At 40.1% G+C, this 16,141-nt stretch overlaps 1 protein-coding gene across 1 annotated transcript in view; it reads right to left on the reverse strand.

The window, feature by feature from the left end:
• The window catches only part of LOC6524532 (high affinity cGMP-specific 3',5'-cyclic phosphodiesterase 9A), a 108,646-nt gene that overhangs the window by 23,898 nt on the left and 68,607 nt on the right, over positions 1–16,141 (reverse strand). The window contains exon 5 of the mRNA XM_039377873.2: positions 169–494. Coding sequence (XP_039233807.1) covers positions 169–494 — 326 coding nt within the window. The remainder of the gene's footprint in view (positions 1–168; positions 495–16,141) is intronic.

Consider the following 16,141-nt stretch of genomic DNA (forward strand, 5'->3'; position numbering starts at 1 on the left):
TACAAGCTCTTCAGATTGCAGAATATATGTACATACAGATATTGTGGCTCATAATCAAGGGAAACTTAAATTGTAGCATAAGACGTAAGAGTTTAAATTACTCAACGTGCAAGATGTCTGATATATATATAATATTATATTATAGAGTATATATAGAGTTTGGCTCACCATTTGGGCAACGCAGAAGCAGTGCCGAAAGTTGTGGAAGGGCACCTCGTTGTAGTGCTTGTAGACCTCGTAGAGCCACTCGCGCAGCGTGTCCACCGGAATGCTGAACTTCTCGATGAAGCCCAGCTCCACGAACATGGTCTGCATGAGATGGATGACATCGGCATCGCTCCACTCGTAGGAATCGAAGGCCGGCAGGCGGAGGGCGGCCCTCACCTCCTCCGAGAAGGTCGTATCACAAATTTCCAGAAAGCGGCGCTTCACCTCCTGATGCTTTGGTAGACTGCTTTTACGATGCGGCGGGCCCAGCGGTCGTTTGGAGAGACCTGCGATTAAAGGATTACTTGCATCAGCTGGTAGTTTCATTTTCAAAATTCGTTTCAAAACCAAAATCGCTTTTCAAAACGAAAAACGCTTAGATTACTTAGTTGCCTGAAAATGTTAGTATATCAGAGTATGTTGATCAAAGCAAAAAGATTTATGTTCTATACAGCATACAAGTTTTTTCCACACTTATTTTGCCGCAGACAGACTTGGAGTCCAATGGCGCTTCAGTTCAATAAGTAAATCAGGCAGTCGAAACAGGAAATACAGTCTAACGATTCGACCCATGGCAATTTGGATTATTGCAAATAAGTCCAGCTCCAGATCCAAGTCCAAATCAAAATCAAAATCCACTTGCCGGACTTGAATATGAACGGAAATACATTGGCCTGGTCTAAACCGGTGGCACAGCTTCCTTTTCTCCCTTTTTTGCCTCATTCTGAGGTTGGGCACTCTTCGTTTTTATTCTTGTTTTTATTCTTGTTTTTGTTTATGTTTTTGTATTTTTCCTCCCCAACCCGGTTTTTTGTTTTTATTTCAACGCCATAGGCGGGAAATTAAATTTTCAATCGGTGGCACGCTTCAATGGCTGAAAATGAAGCACCAAGCGAACCTGTGAATCTGTGGACCTGTGGACCTGTGGACCAATGGACCTGTGCCAGATAGTTCGCCTTCACCGGCGGAAGCTGCCACGCCCCCACCATCCTCAGTAACGCCCTCGGCCTCGGGCCAGGTGCGATCCAGGAAAAGTTGAAATGCTTTGCCTCAATTTAGCTTGCAAATGAATCAAAACATTTTATGATTGCGCCCCTTGCTCCTCACCCTTGAGAGTGAAATGAAAATGAACTAGCCTTCATGTTTTCGACGCCTAATGAAGTTGGCCAGCAGTCCTTTTTTTTTGTTTTCCTATGCTTATATTTTTCTATGCTTATATTTTCGGTGTCGGCCCAACTGGAGGCCAAACTTGGTTAGTGGTTGTATCGAAATGGTAGCAAGTAAACATATTAATGCAAGTATACAAGTAGCAAGTATATATATTAATGCACGTATACAAGTAGCAAGTATACAAGTAGCAAGTATACAAGTAGCAAGTATACATATTAATGAGTCTGCAAAACTAGTGCCCTTTTTACAATTACCTTAATATTATTTCAAGTATCATTTACCTTAATAATAGTTCAAGTATCTTTTACTGCACATGAAATCCGCTTTAAACGTTTAAGCCTGACCAATGTACGGATTTGAATTTATTGGGAATTTAGCATGGCGTTCCAGAGTGATTTCAGAATTGCTTCCTTCCCATCGAACGACAAAGGAAAGTCCCCATCAAAGGACATTCTTGGCCATGGGCCCCTTTCATTTGTCGTATTTCCAATTTGGAGGTCCAGGTACATGGACCATGCCCACCATGGTTTATGTGCATAGATCGCTTTTTGGGACAAGTTACCTGCCTCCACTTCCTGCTTACATTCAAGCGACTTTTCCAGTTAAAAGGGGGGGCGAAAATGCGAAGGGATGTGAGCCAGAATTTGCAAAGATCTCATTGTAATGAGAGCTGACTTTTCCGACAGTTTTACCTCCCCTCCCCTCCCCTCCCCCGCAACCGTTTTCCTTGTTTCGGCAGCCGAAGGTTTTCCTCTATTCGTTTTCACCCACATCACAAGCGGTGCCACTTTTCGAAATTTGATTAAAACGCTTCCCTTTGAAGTGCAACCCCCCACTCACACACAGACACTACATCTCGCACACACACATAGACACGGCGGGGCACAAAGTAGTGGATATGCCACGCCCCCACCGCCCTCCCCACGCTGACGACCGCCCACATGTGCTGCAAGCCAAACACTTTGCGGGCAACGGTTATAATTAATTTACTGCCACTTACAATTTTTAATTAAGCCGCCGTCGCGTTTCTGATATGCTGTATGTATAGACCAAGGACACTGCTAGAAAAAAGGGTTAGCAAAAAAGGTACTTTTGGTATTGCCTCACTACCAAATCTATAGAAAAGTAAATATATTAAATATAAATAAATTACTTTGTTTACGAAAAAATTATATTTTTAGATTGTATTTTGGCAATGAAACGTTTTCTTAATGAATCTTAATGGGCAGATACATTTATTTTCGCAGTGTCCTTGTTGTTTGTTCGCCTTTCTATTTGCACACGCTTATTGGCCGCCCCAGAAAAAGAGAAAGTGGAAGAAAGTGGAAAGCGCAGCGAAGGGGTAATGGAAGGTTGCTTCGTTATTAACTGACAGATTGATTTACAATGAGGCTGGGGTCAGGGAAATAGATGGATAGTGAGAAACTCCGTCCGCAGACGATAATTACACACGATGAGCGGTGATTCGGGTGGAAAATTCAGCCAAGGAAAATGCTGCTGATGAGCAAAACAGGCAAAAAAACAAAAAAAAAACAGCAAAAACAAAAACGAAAAACATGACTGATTGTGTGTGAGAGTAATGGGAGATTTGACTGGTAATTTAATCGGCTAATTGGGCTGCTGCTCGGCAGCTAATTGCCAACTTTCAAGGACCCACAAACAACTAAGGGACTTCAAGATGGGGTAATCGAAAAAAAAGAAAATGATATGATTAAAGTTCATATTTGAAATAATTAATAATTATAGTTGTAGTCAGAGGAGATGATGCAGAAACAGTGATTAATGAATTCGTTGATTAAATTTGACATCAGATCGCATTGAGCAATCACACATATGGCTAGCCCATTTATATTTAAACCAATATTTATGAAAAAAAAAAAACAACTTCTACTGTCTGTAAGCATTGGCCTCTTTTGCCAGAAGGAAATAAAGCTGTGCCCTTCTGTTTGTGCAGGATGTGAAATTAAATTAAAATTTTTTCGATATCCGGCACACTCCGGCGTCCTTTCCCATTCGCCATTCTCCAGGGCAGGTGACAGACAGGTTGATCGATGAGTTCTGCCAGAGACTTATACCAAAAATCCTTTGTGCCGGAAAAGGAGTGTCTTTCAATGCAACATTGATGCATCGGAATATGCAAGTATGAATATTTGGAAATGTCACTGCGCTTTCCCTCTTATTTCCTCGCATCTCGCATATTTCCTTTCGCATTTTCCGCATTTTTCCGGCAGTGCGACAGACACTGTCGCAGTTGCAAATGCAAATATATATATTTATATATATACTATATATATAAGCTGTCAATTATATTTCGCACGCTTGCAATAGGAAAATCAATGATTGATGGCAAAGTGACAATCAGACAAAGAGTAATGCATATTGATAGTACTGGCCAATTTGCAATTGATTAGCAATCAAAGTAATTGTGGCAAGTGCAAAGCAAATTGCAGCAAATTCTGTGGCAAAAAACCAAGCACTGTGCTCTTGTTTTTCGAGAAGCCAACAGTTTCGTTTGCCAATTTGCTGGCGGACACACACACACACACACACACACACAGACACACCGTTTGCACAGAGAACTTGATAAATGTACTCGATATTTTGTGCCGGGCCGAGTCGGGCAATAAAATTTGCTGCCAAATATTGCAATTGTTGCAGTGGCAGCGGTGGATGGTAGATGGTAGATGGTGGGTGGCGATGTTAGTCCTTTGGTTCTTCCCTGTTCTCACATTGCGCATACGCCATGTGGCAGCTGCACTCAATTTCGTTGGGGACCACCTCATGATGGTCATTTATCAGACTGACGCTCCATTGCCACCTTCCACTTCTGCCCACAAAAAGCAAAAAAAAAACAAAAAGAAAAAACACATCCACTAGCAGTTTGGTCAAGTGACGCACATTCGCCTGGCCTGGGCCCATAATTCAATTGTTTTTACTTGGCTGCGGCCTTCGATCGGCAAGTTTCTCATCGGCGGCGGAGTTCAGTACATGGCACTATGCACTATGCAGTATGTAGTATGCAGCATTTTTCCCACCCAGCTCTTCAACCGGCCAGCCAATTGGCAATTGATTTTCATGGCGAACGTTAAGCGAAGCGACAGTTTGAATTATGCTTTGATGCATAATCGATGCCATCTGACAGGCGAGCGATGCTGAGTGGAAAATGCCTGGCCCAAAAATACAAATACTGTCAACGGGTGAAGGTGTAGGGGAAATGCCGGGGAAAATGCCGGGGAAAATGCCGGTTTGCTAAACTAAGGAAATGTTCAGGTGAAAATGCATCGCATGAATTCATAATGAACAATGGACGTTACGTATTCCCGTCAACCTAATAAATATTCAATGTGATGGGAATGAAATTAGATAGATGACAGTCGGCAAAGGCAAGCAAGTCGTTGCATTCGAATATGATTGAATATGATTGTTGTGTTGGCCAAAAAATTGAATTTAGTTCTTCTTTTTTTGCTTTTCATAGTTGCTTTGAAGTCACTCAATTCATGCACGGCATCTGCTTCATATTTAATGTGCTGGCATGGCTAAGAAAATCTATCATAAATCGAGAGTGACTTGAAAAACATTTTTCCCTGACTATAATGCTTCAATGCATTTTTGGAATAACAATTAAGAGATGGTTTAATCTTATTCTTTATAAAACTACTTTAATGAGTTTTAAATAATTTACACCTGAGTTTTTTGTAATGCCAGTTAACTTTCTGATTCCAAAATGTCAAGGTGCAAACTCATTTGGCAGGCACCCATCGAGAATATAAATCAATGCTTAGAATGGACAAAAACTGACCCCGACTTTTTGCACTTTCACATTCACTTTCACCGTATGCCATTAATTATGAAACTATGTGGGGATAATTTCACGCCTAGCAGTAGGCAATAAAATATGAGTGCTGCCCTCCCTTGATGGAATATTAAAAGTAAAAAAAAGGGCAGAAAAAAAAGGCATAAATGGTGCTGTTGATTATGGCCGCATTATGTGTACAAGCTGTCGTATCAAATGTTCCTTTTTTTTTTTCTCCCCTCAATTCACTTTTTTCCCGAGGTTCTGCCAGTGTCCTTTGGTCCTGTGGTCCTTTGGCCCCTTTTTTTGTTGTGGCGCTGCTTAGCCTAATGACCCCCGCTGCGTTGTCTAATTAATTAATGGATTGTAATTAATTATTTAACACAATGCTCCCAGAGTCGTGCGTACGTGTTCTGCAAGTCCTCCATTTTTATGGGCGAGTTCAGTTCTCTTCTATCAGGGACGCCCATTCAATATGCATGTTAAACGCACAACAAATGACAAATTTTGCCCACAATGCGACACGTCAACAATCCACGGAGCCCAAAATGTGTGGGCGTAGCCCAAAAAAAAAAAAAAGGGGCGGGGCAATGTCAGGAAACAGATTAGGAGGATGCAAATAAAGAGTGGGAGATTAATGAGTATCTTCTCTATATATATGTATCCGTAGGTATACATATATATATATACACTCCCTGGAATTACTAAGCGCGAAATAATTAACTCAACAGGATCAAGCAGCGCAGCCAGTGAATTACACTTTCTCTACTTTCTACTCTCTACTCTCTGCTCCCTTTAATCGTGTAATCGCCAGGCATTAATGATTGTGCCTTTTCATTTACTTATTTTGTGACCCGTTTCTGGTAACTTATCATTGAAAAACGTTGATAAATGAGTTGAGTATCGAAGAGTATAGATGATTATTAATATAACATTTTTATAATGCACTGATTTGATTGAATGCAGAGTCTTGGTAAAGTTGATAACATTATTGTGTTAATATCCATCCTCTAGTATTTATAAATATTGAACAGATATACATATATATACGTATTGATTTTCCACTAATGGTGATCAATATGTTTGCTTTTCCTGCCAGCAAACACTTGAGCATGTATGGGAAATAAATCAGAGCACACGCATGACACATGAGTGGGATATACGCTCGCATAACTGTAGCTTAAAGGCCGTGTTGCAGGGTTATGGCCGAAGACAAGTTTCAATTAGGGGCTCTCTCAAACACACACACACACACACACACACACATGCACATGGACAAATGTGAAAATGGGAGACTGTGGGAAATTGTGGGAAAGGGGGCGGGGGGTGGAAAACCATGAAATTGGCAATCGTAGTTGGCTGCTGATTCGTTTCCTTTTTACCCTCGTTTCAGACGACGTGCATATCTGCTCCTGCTCCTCCTCCTCCTTCGCCTCCTTCGACATCACCAGCTGCTGTTTGTCCATCAATTTGGATCACCTGTCTTACGGATGTGCATGTATGCACATAAGAGAGTGCTGTGTGTATGTGTGTGTGCGAGTTGGTCGAAATTCAATGCAATTGAGATGCTTTTTCAGTCCTTCTTTTCCGGATATTGTCAACGTTTTTGAATTTATGTCATACCATTTGTATTTAATTTTAAATTATTATTATTGAAGTATTTTATTGTATTGCAAAGTATTTTAAATATATATTCTTTCCTCATGCATTCCACTTAATGTATCATTTTGAGCGCATTCATTAGGCTAGGGTATTTAACGCTTCGACTACAGTTGGAGTACTACCAACCGCTGGCTATTCGAACCACAAACGGTTTTAATGGTCCAACCGCAGCCGAAATGGTTTTGCTGGCTGCAGCGATGGATTGGCAATGGATTGTCGCATGCAACGTGTCGTATGCGTAATGCGACTAGCAATTCCACGCAACACGCAACGAAAATGCCACTGCAAATAGAGCGCGCACTACACTCATGGCGCAATCATAACTGCTAATGCATGGCGATGGCAACCAAGAGAGCGGGGGGCGGGGGGTCTCTATAAATAAATACCACAAATATACACCGGCAACCGAAATGGGTTGGGTGGTGGGTGGGTGTTCCAAATGTGGCCTATAAATAGCCAAAACGGCTAAGGGTTTTATGTAGACCATGCCATTTTCGAAACCAAACTCTCCACTTTGTTGATAATTACCATCCTGATGATGATGAATGATAATGATAATCGTGATGATGTGGAGGGGGATCATCGGATTGAACGACATTAGCTGGGCCAACAAACAAATAAACAACAAAGTGACCAAGTGAACAAGCCGGCAGCACCAACATCAGATATTAATTACACGTCAACGGAGGTCAATTAAAAATTTGTGGCCGATTAAATGGGTGACACGGGGCCAGTTCACGACACGGCATGGGTATCCATATGGATGTGGCTATGGGAATGGGAATGGAAATGGGTATATGTATATATAAAGAGGGTAGGAGAGAAGGAGATGGCTGGTTAAAAGGTCGACGGGCCAAGGGGAGCATTGTAGGCGATTTATCGGGTAATTGGGGACAGGTCAAGCTCGAATGTGTTCTAAATGGAAAATGGGCGGGACACTGGATGGTTCGCTTCACATTAAACAAGGCGCTGCTAACATGCTCATAACATAAATGGTAACCAGAGCGCATCAAAAATGTATTAACGAGGCTAAACCAAAGACAAATTATATGGACACGCTAGAAGTAAAAATTATATTGCGTATTTCGGAGTGCATTAATTTTTAGGATTGATAAAAATACTGTTTGTAAATATATTTAATAGATATGTATGTAGATAAGGCTTTCCTCATTAAATTTTCTTACTAGCTGCTATTTTTTCAATCATAGTCAACACACATTTTTTGCTTGAAATATTTGTGATTCACATGCCATCGTTTGAGTTTAAACTGCGCAGTGTCACTCGCATCCTTCGCATTCCTATCGAGTTTTTCCAGGATGTTTTGCATGCCTCGGTCGTTGCTTTTCTTTGTAAATATTCAATTGACTTGTGTAAATTGCTCTTGCCCGGCTAATACATTTTATATGTGTGTGTCATTATTTACTTTTCGGCTCTGCCACACACACATACACAGACACACACACACACACAAACACAGAAGCCTAAGGAGTCGAGGAATCTGAATCGAAATTGGAGGTGCTTTCGAGGGCTTTGCTGCTCTTCGACCCCAAAGAGAGTCCATCAAGTTCATGATGAAGTGCATTATAACTGATTAAATTTGCACGGTGGTTGCCAGGGAACCCACATGTACATATACGGTATGCTATACACACACACACACAAGCACTGATTGATATGTGCTTGCTCCCTTTGCCCTTGTGTGTGTTTTATACATTTAGTGAGATTAAACGCTTTGTGCTGATTAAATGAGTTTATAGGGAGCGTTCAGTCGACCAGCTCCTGCAGTTTCCCTCTCGTTTTTCCAACAAACACACACACACACACACACACACACACACGCACGCACTCACGCACACTGAAACGTTTGACATTTTCCGGTTAGCCCCAGATTTGCACCCATCCCTTCGCCATCTTTGTTGTAAATTAATAGCTTGGCGAAAATGAAGTGGCGCTTGGCTTTCGATTTAAATCACTGGGTTTTAAAAATATTCACTTCACCCACTGCACATGTCATCTAATGAAAATTTAATCTTTTATCACTATAGGAAAAATACTAAAAATTCAACAAAAAAAAATACTGAAAAAAATACTTAAATTTGATGAGCACCTCGTTTGTTAGGTACTAACTATGAGAAGCGCATAGAAGGGCGTGCACACAGATACTGACATCACACATACTTGCAAAGAAAATACTAAAACAAAATACCAAAAAAATACTAAAAATTTCTGAGCACCCCGTTGGTTAGGTACTAACTATGAGAAGCGCATAGAAGGGCGTGCACACAAATTTAAATTTCAACGGCCAACTTAGTTTATTTAATCGCTTTTAATGTCGCTGTGCGCCCTGCAGACTCTGTAAATTGTGTAATTTTAATTTCCAAGAATATTCACAAATCGAATTTAGTGCAAATAAACGTATTAGAAGTCCCCAATCGGGAAACGAGACTTTGAGATGGGATGTGGAATGTGGGGACCCAATTTAATTGCTTTAACTGTCAGTAAATGAATTATTGACGCTCTGCTGGGAAGTCGGTTGTGCAGTCAAGTTTTGACAGCTGTCAAAATTTCGTGTTGCGCCATCATCCTCGAGGGGGAAAAAACAATTGTTTTATTAAATACATTTTTTTCTCCTTTCTTTCTTTTCGTTTGGCCTGTTCTGCGTTTGCCAAATCCCTGAATTGTTTCGAATTCACAAAGCGCGATACAGCCAGAGGAAAGACAAAAAAAATTAGCGCACATTTGTGCCCATTACATCGGTGGAGTCAAAAGAAATACATATATACGAGTAGATGTTGTATGGCATCTGCCATATATGTTACTGGCATATTGTATATCCTTTTGTGTCTGTTGTGTCGTCTCTCGCTCATCGCTCGGCCTGATCATCAAAGTCAATTTCCTTGTTGATTTTTGCTTATTTGCGCATCTAAATGGATTTTTATCGCAATGTTTTGCAATGTCCTTCCGGCAGCAATCAATACACATGGGGGGCGTGGCACGGCCCTAATTTCGCCTGATTTTCGTTTGCGCATTATTATTATTACTTTTCCTGTTCGACCTCTCCGTAATTTGTATGTGCAAAAGGGCAGATGATTGGTAAATCCTTCGTCAGCAGTTAATAAAAACAAACTGAAGGTGTCGGCTGGACGGCCAAAGCATCTCGGCCAGTGCGAGGAGTCAAGGATAAAGTGGCTCAGATATTCTTTTTTCGTCACCCGAAGTGCTGGCACTATTGGGCTCATCTCACGTCAACAGGGTTTATACTTATGATCCCTTCTTTGGCTCCAACACAGAAATGTTCGCTATGTGAATGTATTCAGCCTGAGCACTTTTCGAGTAGTTCGTTAACCATAACGAATCCAATTGTCTACGATTGGTTATATACAAATTAAGGTTCTTTACTATTTACACAATATATTAATGGTTTTTATGGCATATTTTTTAAAGAACCTTCCATTTGAAACCCATCTTTAACTAAGCGATGGCCCGCCTGGCAGCATATGTTATCGATAACTTCGATGTGCGAACAATCATCTGCATATTGCTGCGGCCTTTCACCTTTGGCACTTTCTCCCACCTGTACGTGTATGTACGTGTGTGTAAGTATGTGTGTGTGTGTGCTTCTGTTTGCGTATGCACGGTAATTGGCAACGTATTGACTTGCCCTTCGGCTGTCGGAAGGGGGGCGTTAGGGGGCTCGTAGGGCGTGGCAGAGCAGCAGTAAATTACAAATAACAAAAAAAATACGTAAGCCACGCACCGAACTCTTGAATTTCGTTGGGTTTACATTTCTTTTCCCGACTTTCCCGTTTTTTCTGCGCTTCTGGTGCAGAAATTACAAAAAAAAAAAATTATTACAAATACAATGCCCGGAAAAACACAAAGGTTTAAAAACGGCAACAAATTTAATTTGACTCCTCTTCGTTTTGCGTTTTGTATTATTTGTATATTTTATTATAATTATGTTTTACCTAAAATTATAAACTAAACCAAGTTTATAACAAACAAATAATAATGCTTTCAAAATAGAGTCTAGGTGTAAAACGAAATATTTTCATAAGCTACAGTTCTTAAATATTGTTTTGAGCATTATTTACCTATTAAACAAAATCGGAGTACCATAAATATAATTTGCCTTGCCGAGACATTTCTTTGAATCGGTTCCATTCTGCATCTAAATTAATCCCGTTGAGCCCTTTGGTTGCTCAACATTCCCAAAGTTTCTCCCCCTTCATTTCCTTGGCTTTTTTGCTCAAAGTCTGAATAATTGGCAAGGACTTTGTTGTGCGAGACATTCAATCCAGCAGCAGCTGTGAACTTCGTGGCGAGCGGACAGCGGGGTGTTTTGTATTTACCCAGAGCTTTTAATTAATATACTAAAACGATTTTATTGGCTGTGTTTTTGGCGGAAGAGCAAAGAGACGAGGAAACTCGCGAAATTTAAATTCAAAACCGAGCACCTGAAGTCGAGACCACAAACAATTTTTACCGTTGACGTCTTCAAAGTGTCTAACTGGATATACTTCTTTTTTTGGGGGTACTTTTATATATATATTTTTTTTTGACTTTCCATCCAGCTGGCTGAGCAAAAAATGAAAAGGAAATAATGGGGGGAAAAAGGAAAGGCAAACTGGCAATTGGCAGCTGCTGCGAAAAGTTTTGAAGGCTGGGTGGAAATATGTTAATTTGCACCCCGACCAATCCATTTTATGCTCTCTTTTTACCAATTCATAATCCTTTTTGATTGATATCAATGAAAGATATTGTGTCAGCGTGTTTTTTTCCTTTTTTTTTGGTATTTGAATTGAAGAGTGAGGAGTCAAGAGGTTGTGGATTGTGCAGATAAATAAATATAAGTGGCTGGGTGTTTTTAATTATTTACATTTACCTAGGCAACGCAAGCGAATTTCAACTTTTATTGCGGCTTTGCCCTATTGCTTACATTTGTTTTGCACTTCCTCCACCTTTCTCCTATTTTTCTCTTCTATTTTTCATTTTATTTTTCCTGTCTCTGTTTTTTTTTACTTGTTGTGTTTTGAATTCCATTTCAGTTGAAAGTGTGGGGCTGCTGCCACCGGTTGCCAGGACATCGCCGGAATGGTAATTAAAATGTGTGGCTGAAATGCTGGGAAAAATGAAAAAAAAAAAAGAAAAAGAAAAAGTGTCCCTTGCTGAATGCTGGAGGATTCCACGCTGATAAATGGAATGCTTTGAGCCACTTCCAAGTGGACTGATCTCATGACAGAGAACTGAAGTGCAGGCAAAGTTTGCATTTATCTACTGGATTCTTTGGAATGGCATTCACTTAAATTTATTGCCGTGCGGCGCAGGGCTACGCTGGTATATTCTTAAATTCTCCGATTTATTGCTGAGAAAGGTTGAGTTTCGGGTTGAGATAAAAGCAAATGCAAAACAAATACTACTACATAAAATGTGTGATTATTTAAATTGAATTACTCATAAATATGCACTTTATAGTGCATAAAAATTATGCTTCATGTGCTGAAATTTAAGTTTTGCCCACCATATATAATATTTACGTTTAGAAAAAGCAATATACATATATGTATATGCCTAAATATACAACAAAACCCTATAGGATTGCTTTATATTTTCTAAACATGTTTTTATTTTCTCCTTTAAAGCTGCTGTATTCTTGGATGCGCATTGTTTACTTTAAGCCAAAAACGAGAAAACTTTCTCTGCTGCGTCATCTGACCGGCGAATATGTATCTGAATTTGTATCTTCCTTCTGAACGTGACTACATGTCAAATGTTTTAGTCCAAACATCCACACTCGCACACACTCTCCCACACACACACACAAACACACACACACACACGTGCATATATAGTTGCATTAAATTGGTATAAAATAAACAACACGTATAAATTACAACACCAACAACAATACGTCATGTGTGTTTATGAATAAAACAAAAACCCAGGAAAAGAAAGAACGAACGAACGAAAAAAAAAGAGAAAAAAAATAAAGCGAAATGATAATAAATAAAATTTGTTGTATGAGCCATGAGAAATGTGGCAGGTAAGAGAAAGAGACGGCAAGAGCCACACTCCACATGACAAGGCAATAAAAGAAAGAGACAGAGGACAGAGGGAGCGAAAGAGAGGGGGATAAGGTGCGTGCATAACATAAATACTCACTTTACGCATATTACACGGCAGAAATATTAAAAATAACTCACATTTCGGGCGGCTCTTTGGATATGAATACACCCGTGAGTAAACTCAGGCGTTAAAATCGAATGATTGCAAAGGATTCTCGAAGGAATCCGCAACGAAAGTTCGTAAATTGTCAAGTTAAATATCGAAATACCCTGTTTTTAATGCAAAGATTTTTTTTAAAGATTTCTAAAACTGTTCTACATGTTGATGAAATATGAACTGTGCCATTTTCATTACACCCACCCTGCAAATGCAGTTGTTGGCTCAGGAATAATGTCCTTGTGTGTATTTTGCTACGTATCTGTTGGTGACTTGCCCCATCCTTCGACTCCTTTTGTTTGCCGCTCTCCTGACGGCGTTGGCGTTATCTTTTTGCCCTTTGGGCCCTTGAATAAACCCTTGCTCGAGGAAAAAGTTGAAAAAAGTTTGCTCATTTTTCTGGAATAATTCAAGTTAAATGCCTGTTTATCAACAGTCAAACAATGAACAATTTTTTTTTGGGGGTGAGGAACTCACTTTTGCCACCCCACGAAAGTTGATTTTTGTTTGGCAAGTTTAGAGGTTTAAGCATCTCGCGTTTGCACCTGCACACACATCCTCACACACACACACACACACACACACTGGTACACAGTGGTAGGCGTGTGTGTGTGCTCTAGTTTTTCCGTCTTTTCTCGCCTTCCTGCGGCCCGCGTTATTGCTTTTTGTCGCAGCCGCCGAAATTCCCACGTTTGCCCTCTTAAGTATGCAACACTTTATTGCTCATTAAAATGATTGCTTAAATATGAGTACGTACACGCCGCAGAAGGATAAGTCTGCGCGCGTGTGTGGGTGTATATCAAAAATTTGTCACGCCCACACGAGGAAGTAGGTCGAAAAATAAAAAACTGATTTTCGAACAGATTTGACTCGCTGATTTCACATTCACATAAATTATTGATTTGCATTTTGCCTTTCAAAACGGCAATTTCATTCTAGGTTGACAATATAAGTTGGATATTTAGTGGGGATTACGATTGGAAACAAACCTTCGAGCAATTTTAGAATCAAAAACGCACTGCTTAAGTTTGCCATAAATATTCCCGATAAGCATTCAATTGTTTCAATTGCCTTGCAATCCCAAACGGATTAGACTTATTGGATCTAATCAGGGGAGAGAGCTCAAATCGAATTGTGCCATGATTGATGGCATTTAAAGTCAATCTACTTCACTTAGATATGTATATCCATTGCCGTATGATATTGTCTGTCATCAGTTGCCTGATTTCCCATCTACCTATGCCCAATAATCTCCGTCCGCCAGTTCAGTCAATCTGTCAATATTGCGCCAATATTCGCCCATCGCACTTTTCCGGAATGTGTTCGCCTGTAAGAACGAAAAGGAGATGGAAAAACTGAAGCGACTAATGTGCTTAATAGACGAGTCAAACGGAACTCAAGCACAATTGCTTGTTAACTGATTCAATTGTGTTCATTTTGTATATGTATATTGAACTTATTGAGATCCAGTAAGATTTGAATCCTTCAAGTTCTTCAGCAAAATGTGTTGAATAGTTTATAATAGAATTTGTAATGGATTACTTAGTTGTTCTATTGCAGAAGCCATCAGCAACAGAATATAACTGAAGCTAAGTGAAAGAAAAAAACTAGAAAACTAGAAAATGTATTGTAGCCAAAACAGTTTTCACAAATATTTTGAAAAACTTTCGCAACTTTGTCAGTGTCGTGCACAAAAGTTGTCTCCTTGCGTGCACTTTAATTTGCAATAACTACACCTTTCCTGTTTCGCCCCTCCCCCTCCCTTCCTCCCTCCCTCCATCCACATCCGTACAACAACTTTGTGCACCGCCTTTGCCACTTGACGACAAGAGAGTTATTATAATTAATGAGACAAGAAAAAGTTTTGGGTACCGCAAAATTTTGCTCTAGTCTGGCGCAGAAATTTCAATTAGGCAACGACCTCGCCTCATTAGCATGGCGGATATATATCCACGTGTAAATATTCATATATATATATATATATAAAAATATGTATATTTAGATACGTAGACATAGAAAATACAGTGACACGTGCAGCGAGTTGAAATAGAACTACATTTAATTTAGCCGCTTTGTTGGGCAAATAATATCCACTCGCCGAAAGTCGAGAACAGCCTGACTTTCACTTGTCACCGATGGAAATGGAAAACCTTCGGCATTCAAAAACTGCCATTTCGAAATGTCAAGTGCAGCCCAGATGACGACGGGTTGGGGATGCTAATGATGAGGATCGCAATGGTGATGATGATGATGATGATGCAGTTCGTCCATCAACTGACAGGACATCATTCGCCCATTTGGCCGAATTTTGATTTGATTTCCAACTCCTGAATCCCGCCCATCAACAGGACAGGACACCGTCTTCGTCGGCTAGTCGTCTCCTTGGCCAGTCAATCGTTTTGATTTGACAAACACTTTATCACTTAATGTTCGTTTGTGGCAATTTATTCTTTATACACCAGTTTAACTACACACCGATATGGGTGCACTGAGCAAAAATCAAGTGCTGTCGCTGCCAAATCAAAAGAAGTGGTATTACAACTCTTAGGTTTATATACTTTATATACTAAAGTTTATATTCATTTGTATTTTCTCAAGCTTCTTCAACGTTTCGATTCCTAGCTAAACGGCCTGCAAGTTTTTCGCCCAGTGCACTCGTGCTCAGCTTTTCCTTCTGCTGTACGCAGAATCAGTCGCTTTTCCTTGGCTTTGTGGCTTCGACGGTGGCCCAGCTCTTGTTAAGTGAAACAATTGAATTGTTAACTGAACAATAAAGTATTTTATTATTATTAGATTTTTGCTGCCAGACCGCCAACAAACAATCCCATTGCCATTTGCCTTTTGTCACATCTCTCTAGCTCGGTGTCCCTGGCATTTTTCTGATTTTACCGAGTTTTTCCAGACTTTCCCGTTCCATAGGACTTTCCCCTTATCCAACGACTTAAGTGCCTTTTGAGTCTGATAGGGCTGATACGGCTCTGGGCCGATTGCGTTTCTTTTTTTTGGTAAATGTCTCGAGTAGATTTCCGACATATTTTTCGACTCCTGTTGTATGTCATTTGTATTATGTTCGGCGCTTTTCATTCT

Source organism: Drosophila yakuba, chromosome X, assembly GCF_016746365.2.
Source record: "Drosophila yakuba strain Tai18E2 chromosome X, Prin_Dyak_Tai18E2_2.1, whole genome shotgun sequence".
Taxonomy (NCBI): Eukaryota; Metazoa; Arthropoda; class Insecta; order Diptera; family Drosophilidae; genus Drosophila; species Drosophila yakuba.